This window comes from Nicotiana tomentosiformis, chromosome 12, assembly GCF_000390325.3.
Source record: "Nicotiana tomentosiformis chromosome 12, ASM39032v3, whole genome shotgun sequence".
Lineage (NCBI taxonomy): Eukaryota > Viridiplantae > Streptophyta > Magnoliopsida > Solanales > Solanaceae > Nicotiana > Nicotiana tomentosiformis.
This window is the reverse complement of record NC_090823.1, coordinates 125,067,110-125,074,927: the sequence shown is the minus strand read 5'-3', so window position 1 is coordinate 125,074,927 and position 7,818 is coordinate 125,067,110. Positions and strand designations below refer to the sequence as shown.

Sequence of the window (7,818 nt, the reverse complement as noted above, 5' to 3'; positions counted from 1 at the left end):
TCTAGATATCGCGGTTGTTATGGTTTTCTCACTCTATTTCAGTTTCTTGGTTATTATTTAATTTGAATTGTTAAAAATGACTAAAAACTATTCTAACGTTGGCTTGCCTAGCAAGTGAAATGTTAGGAGTCATCACGATCCCCGGTGTGGGAATCCCGGGTCGTGACACATATACTAATTGGAAGATGGTTCAGCATCTCTATCTGTGCCTCCCTTATGTTCTCCTTGTTTTTTTTTCTTGTCTAGTTTTGTAGAACTTCAAAGACGGGGCAAGTGGACAGATAGTCACTCTCAGGATGTTATTTAAAGATTAGTCAGTACTTATTTTGTCCTAAAATTTTAAATTAAAATTTATCTTCAGGACATTTTTGTCCTGAAAAATTAAACTGAAAAACTAAAATTCAGCACGCACTGACTAATTCCTAAATAGCATCCCTTTAAAATGGCTACCTGGTGTCATTTCTACAACAAACACGCATGTAACATTGAAGTTGTACAGAGAATATTCTACAAGTGCTGTTTTTACAAAATCTGTAATGAATTTGCACGAAATGATTCACAAAAGGAGAATGCTCATATCTACATAGATTATACAGCCTCTAATGTTAGATACTTTTCCTGAATATGCAGAAGATAAAAACTGGGAAACTTATCACCAGGAATCAAGATAACAATTCAAATTCTAGTACATTAGACATTGAAAATTTGGAAGGAATCAACTACAGTATGTAACCTGTCCTTCATCTTCTCCCATCTCCTCTCATTTGCCCCAGTTGTCAATGTATAGAATTTTCCTGCATTAGAATCAATATTCAAATGAAAATGTCAGGTAAACATGTGCAACATTTTGTGAATTCCCAGTTACCAGAAAAAGAATGAGGTTGACAAACAACATTGATTTGAATGCAGAAGTCACAAAACGATAGAAGGGAAAGGATATCTGGAGTTATAAGAGTTGTATAAGTTGGAATTATGGAAGCATTACTAGAATATGGACTAACCTTGCATAATGCGGTTGGATTAAACAAGAAAAAACCAAAGGAGTTTAAATTGTCAACTAACTACATGATGTAATCACAAATCATAATACCATCAAATTGATATCAACTGGTACATTCTCATATTTGAAGCAATCATGTTATTGATCAGCGCTTTATTTTTCAAATAGCAACTCTTTTGAGGGAAAGTGAAGTTCAACAGAAGAAAATCTAATGGCCAGTTTAAGTGTTTCTTATGGTTTTTCTGAGAATGGTAAAGTGGTCTTATGGTAACAATAGAAACATTAATATTACAACCATTTTGGGTTTCGAAAAGGGGGTGGGCGTGGAGGTTGAACTCTCTTCCTGCACTTCTTTCTCTATTATTTCTGATATCACGAATAGAAAGCTACAGATTTTGACTCCCAAGATGGTCAGTGATGTCCCAATATAATTTGCATGATTCTTGATCTTTGAGCGGAAAAGTTAACTAAAGGAAACCCCATCCTCACCGTAGATCAAACCAGCCATGCTATCATCTGAACCTTATTTGCTGAAGCCAAGCCAACATATAGTGATACAAAAATTATGGAGATGAACAAGTATTTGCCATATCGGAAATTCTTGCTGGTTAGCAATATCCTTTTTAAATCAAGTTGCCAGTTAACAAAAATAATCACTGGCATGCCAATTTCTGAGGCTCGTGAATGTATAAATGATATTTAAATTGATGCTTATTTTAAAACCACATTGAAGCAAGTAATTGGCAAGTAACTAAGTTCTAATCCTGAAAGGCAGAAGATTCGAGACCGTTCTTTCATCAGGCTTGGTCAAGGCGAGCTTGAAATGTTCAAGTAAACAAAAAGTAGAACTTCACACCAAATGAATCACGTCCATTTAACCATAAGTTTCATACCGTTGCCAATGCAGACTGCAGTGAGGCCATGGCGAGTAAAATTTGGGGCTTGTGCAACAAACTCAAATGTGTAATAGGCTTTGCCTTCAACATCGTGCTACAGTATGATCAGAGAAAGATTGTCAAATAACTTCATAGACGTCAAGCAATATTATATAAGCTCATGATGGAAAACACAAACAAAAAATAGAAAACATCCAGACTACAATATGGGACGACACTGAAATTGACAGGCAAAGAGAATTTGGCCAAGTTGCCAAGGCATAATGAGTTTCACCTAGATACCCATTTTTCTTGCATTTCATTTCAGACACTTGAGACAACAAGAATATACTGATTATTTCACAAATTAGATGGTAAGCCCATACCAGTTCCTAAGAGGAATCTCTGCACTGTTTAAGTACATCAGATGTAAAAAAGTCAAGCTGTGAAATTGTTCACGGCGATGTCAAATTTACATGTGTATCAGATGTAAAAGCTTGTTGCTTCTTTTTTGGTAAGCCAGAAATTATTCCTTCTTTAGTATAAAACACTCCTGACAACTAAAACGATAGTATCAGCGGAATACTGAGTCTGACAATATATTTTCCTTTTCTCTTTTGGAAGAAGGGAGTAGATGGTCTTCTGATGAAAGGATGACAGAGGGAATATGAACTTGTTTTTTCATTCACAGGAAAACTCTAGGTTCTTTCTTTCCATTGGCATCGTTCAAGCATGGAAAGAGAGTGATATGCATGAATAATCCAATGAAACAATTTTTCATCATAGCTACTCCACAGTTTGATATTAAAGTCTCAAATTGTTGGCCAAAGGGAGATGAACCGGGGGATACAGGGTAGCAACTTAAAACTTTCCAACTGAAAATTTCTCAATATTATGACAAGTGACTTAACTTTCTTTCGACTAAACCAATCTAAGCTAATAGAAGCTTTGCTAGGAAATCCATGAATACCTTGAAATTATCATAGGAAGAGTGGAAATCATATTGAAGCGGTAACTGAATTTATAGCTGACATGATATAGCACCATGTTAACAGCAGAATATCAAATTGCTAGAAGATGTTTTCGTCCCATACCTAGCCTTTTTTCGTAAAGTAATTGCATATCCAATTTGAAGACAGCACAACAATAAGCCGAAAGGAACGCATTGACATTCAAAATTTATTCTCGTGAAAAAAGAGGCCACGTCTTGAACATAAGTGGCAATTTTGCGTTTCAAAATTTTCTATGGTAAAATATAGTTCCCTTTTAGACTTCTACATCTATGTTACAGAAAGGTCCTTTTTCTGAAACCCAAAGAGTCCTTTGTAGCTAATGTGAAAACAGGAACATATGATACCTCCTGTCAGATTGTTACTATTATTTTTGTTATTATTATTGATAACCGAGAAATCCCTGAGGTCTAGGTGCACACGGTTCGAAACTCGGTGGATAACGGGCCCGACCCTCACCTGCCAAATTATTGTAAGTAATACATAATCGTCATGAAATTTAACATAAGAAAGAACATTTCCCTGTTTCAAGCAGACACTTTAAGAAAAGCTAATAAAATCATTACACGGGGAACTCGAGAAGCTATTAAAATCTTTTTTTTTTTTTTGGAACTCGAAAAGCTATTAAAATCTTCTAGCTAGTATTGATGTTTCTTCTAATATAGATAGCATTATGCAAATTAATGATTTCCCTTCTTGTTTCAAGTTCATAGAAAATTTTAACATATATCGGTGACATGGTGACTGAAACTGGACTGTGTGCTATGATAAACAACAGTTTACTAACATGATCCAAATGGATGTAGTTAGCCCAAATTTAACTTGAGCCATGCAGAAAGCTAGTTCACTAGCAAACTTGCTTCTTCTAATGATTAACACAGTGCCAATGGGCCAAAACATCAAAACATGTCAACCAGATAAATTTAATCCTGAGACGAAGTTTGACATTGACATTTACACATCAAACATTTCAAGGCTCTGATGGGCTAGTTGAACAACAACAGCAATAGCATGACGAACACTCTAAGATCAAGGTATTAAAAAAAAAACTTTTAGTGGAAGGGAACTAGAAAACACAGACCTCTGATGCTTCAATCAGTTTTGTCTTTTGAGAAGGTGATGATAAAAACTTTTTTATTAAAGTTTCAGCAACCTGCAATATGAATATTTGCTGATGAGAAAATGTTGGAATGACGGCTCAAAGATCAAAAGCCAATACACGATCCATAAAATTCTAACTACACTGAAAACCCAGATAACTAAAAAGACAGTACATAGAAAACCAGCAAAACAGGAAACTTTTGCAGGGAAATTTAGCCTGTTTTCTCATAAATACCATAGAAAATAATTTAGAATTTCCTACAAACCTGCTGTGGTGAACCAAAATCACGAATATCTTGTTTGCTGGTGGGTATCACATTTACACTAACGCTTTCTAGTGGTTCAATAACATCTTTGAAAACCTTATCTTGACCTTCGACCACTACTTCCTGGATCAGGAGAAAAGGAGAAAAATGAAAAAGAAGAAGATGAACAAGCAAAGAGTAAATAAACCAAAAATAAAAATAATCTACAAGGTAATAGTGAAATTATGAGAAATACAAAGTGGCTAAGGACTAGAAAATTCTAACTGCAGATTTTTTTGAAAAATAATTTGTATTAGATGCGATGAAACAGAAATTTGGTGGAAAAAACTAAGAGGGGAAATATAGGCCTTATGTCTTTGAGATAAGAAGAATAAAAGTGAGATAGGCCTCACTTCTTTGAGATAAGAAACATAAAACTGAGGGTTAAGGCCCTAAGCTAACTGGGGAAAGGGGCTCCTTTAACTCCCTTGAAGGATAGCTGAAATTCCAGAAGGAAATTAAATGAAATAGATATGCAGAATTGCTAAATCCACAGAAGCGGCTCCAGAACACGAGTTTTCCCAGCAACTTTTTGTGCAACTAAAAGACAGAAAGCAAAAGAAAGTTGCAAAACATAAAGTAACAGACAATTGTTATCAAGATAGGGAATGGACCTGCCACCCAAAAGGATAGACGAAATTGTATCCGTCTTTCTTGTCTGTGACGGGCAGAAATCCTTTCTTAGATTCTGCAGCAACTGAACCATATCAAAGGGTGTACTCTTAGGATATCAGCCATTGAAATTTCAAGAAGCAGTAAAGTGCATGGAAGATAATTGTTTTTGATAACTTCGCAATTCCAGTTTTTAGGAAAACACTAATACAGCAGGGATATATTGGGAAATGAAACTGAAGTGATTTAACGAGTAAGGACATTTAAGTACATTGCAAGAAGAGTTTTACATGATGTTGGTGTCTGATAAGACATTAGCAACAAAGGGGCAATTGTTGATCCCATGGCAAGAAATTGACGTCTTCCAGGTCTATCTGTAAGGAAAACAACAAATAAAAAGGATATGATTAACCACTTTACTTTTGGTGCTAAAAGGTCTACCAAAATAGGACAAGCAGGTTTACTATTCTGCATGTAGATCAATATAATAAGCGAATAGCCTATTCTGAAATTATTGGGTATGTAGGATGACTCTTTAAGCTCAAAGACCATAAACCCCAGGAGTCCAACTAGCAAACTCTCACTTCAACAGATTGAACTGGATGATTTCACCATCTTATATATGGTAGAGATGACACTATTGGAATAACTCACCCATGCATTGGGCAGCATAGAGAGTATCCACTCAAGTTAATGTAAAAACAGCAAATGAGATCACATGCAATACATCAAGTAGCTTAAACTGTCTAACTGGTGTACTCCTCTCAATTTTCACGTCAAAAAGTTGGCTGTGAGCAATATCAATGAGATTAATTCTAAAGCAAAATAATTGGGAGAAGAAAATATAGGGGGGAGTGAAAATCATTGAACTTATAATGATGCTTGAAAAGCTCAAATGCTCCTGAAGTTTGAAACATTGCTCGTCATGAGCCAAAGAACCCCATCTGAATTTGGGTTGCCTCATGCCTGACAAATAGATGGCAACTGACAGTAAACCGACTACACCACTTCATTAGACTTCTTTCAGATCATGTTAGGGTAGTTTACCTTGGCAAGAGGAAATTGAAACTTCAGACACTTGTTCTGATCTGATAAAGCCGGGACCTCTTCCGTTGGGGCTGTTCCTAAACAATCCTTGCTGATGCATCAAAGCCACTTTTATAAATGAAGAGGAACTTCAAAACAACGGGTATATGGTCACAGTCAGTTAAGAAGGATGACGGTCGAACCTGAGGGGATGCATTTAACATACATGCATTATGTACTGATGGAAACTTCTGCAAAGACACCATCTCTTCAAGCAGTAACCCAGACCTGCAAAGTTTTAAATTCAGATATGTATGAGAAAAATCTAAGCCAGTCAATGTTATTACAACTAGGTGACCGCATCTTCATGAATTCAGTCGTGTAATTAAGGATATTGCTCTTGTGAGTTTATACATGCTTATTAAGTATGAATCAGTCCAGATATAGACAAACGACAAACATGAACGACGTAAAAGGTACAAAAAGGTTCTACTACATAGGCAACTAAAAATTCAAGATTTTCAATTTGATCAAGGATATATGAGGTTGAAAAGGTTCTATCAGTCAATCACGCTTCAATTCCAGGTCAGTATTTAGAGGATTCAGCATTAATAGATCGTTCTTAGGCTAACTGCCAAATAATGACAAATCCTTTACCCAGTCTTTGGACTGGCTATGCTTTGCAACCACATAGCTGGTAGTCAGCAAAATGGTCAGGGGCAGAGCCAGAAGCCCGGCTATGGGTTCCAGCAAACACAGTAGCTCGCTCAACAGTGTATTTGTGTTAAATAAATATTAAATTTAGAACCCAGTTATTAGGATTTAAAGTCTTCGTTCTAAAATCCAAACCCATAAAATTGAAATCTTAGCTCCGCCTCTGAAAAAGGAAAAGGTTATACTACACTTGAATTTGTTATGCTTCAAACATTAGTACTTATACTTCTTACAAGTGTGACATGCCAACCAGGTACGCATTCCTAGTGTCTGTAACATTACAGTAAACAACTTTTCTCCAGCTCACACTGTAATGTTAACACAGGGGTGCTGGAAGATTGCCAGAAAAGAAAGAGAAAGCATGAAAATCCTGACAATTAATAGGACATCTAGAGCAGTTACTAAAGAGGGAATTCGAACTACAAATTCCAAATTGTTACTCCTATGTCTCTAGAGGTAAAATTATGGTTAAAAGAGAGAGAGAACAGAGAATGTGAGGAATATAGAAAAGAGAGTGACGTTAAACTTATTCTGAAATTACCTAAGGAGTTGCCGGCGGTGAAGTTCCGACGAAGGAGAGACTTTGCCACGCGCTCAGAGGAAGAAAGTAGTTATTCTTAATCTTCACCACAGTTTTAGTGGGGAGCTTCTAAAACCACATCATCCTATATCTTCTTCCCTCTCAATATCCACATCTATTACATAAAGGGAAAAGACCAAATTGACACTTTGCAAAATAAACTGGAATATTCTTAAGAAATAAGAAATATATATTTTTAGTTGCTCCCAAAAATAATAGCTATGTGTGTTGTATACAAAAAATAACCTTATTTTGTATATTTTTTTAGCTAACGAATGCATTTTTTTTAGCTAACGAATGCAATTAGTTTTAGTTGACTGACCAATACAATCAAACATCTCTATAACAACCTTGTTTGTTTCGATTTTTTTTGCTGTTATAGTTAAGTGTTGTTATAAAAAATATATATTATAACATAACAGAATAATCGGTTTCAAGAAAACTTGGCTTTTATAGTGAATGGTTGTTATATAGGGATGATGTTATAGAGATGTGTGACATTATTGTATTTTGCCCAATATTCTTCCTAATTCGACCCTTTACCTCAAATGGGGGCGTCCATATAATTCCATTAAAATTTCACATTCATTAGATA

General features: G+C 35.6%; 1 protein-coding gene across 1 annotated transcript; it reads right to left on the bottom strand.

Annotated features, from left to right (window-relative positions):
• Nucleotides 1-459: 459 nt before the first annotated feature.
• On the bottom strand, nt 460-7,322 carry LOC104108901 (psbP-like protein 1, chloroplastic). The gene is made up of 9 exons (XM_009618053.4): nt 7,185-7,322; nt 6,133-6,217; nt 5,951-6,041; nt 5,194-5,277; nt 4,906-4,988; nt 4,253-4,375; nt 3,967-4,038; nt 1,894-1,990; nt 460-794 (listed from the first exon to the last, which is right to left on the bottom strand). Exons 2-9 carry the CDS (start codon nt 6,193-6,195, stop codon nt 691-693), a joined length of 717 nt encoding a protein of 238 aa, XP_009616348.1. The 5' UTR covers nt 6,196-6,217; nt 7,185-7,322; the 3' UTR covers nt 460-690.
• Between the last annotated feature and the right edge of the window lie 496 nt (nt 7,323-7,818).

What these genes read in the sequence shown, in the direction of transcription:
- LOC104108901 (XM_009618053.4), bottom strand. Translation starts at nt 6,195, where the DNA reads ATGGTGTCTTTGCAGAAGTTTCCATCAGTACATAATGCATGTATGTTA. An exon ending in TGTTAAATGCATCCCCTCAG is followed by an intron (nt 6,042 to 6,132) that starts GTTCGACCGTCA and finishes TTGATGCATCAG; the next exon opens with CAAGGATTGTTTAGGAACAG. An exon ending in TTATCAGACACCAACATCAT is followed by an intron (nt 4,989 to 5,193) that starts GTAAAACTCTTC and finishes GATATGGTTCAG; the next exon opens with TTGCTGCAGAATCTAAGAAA.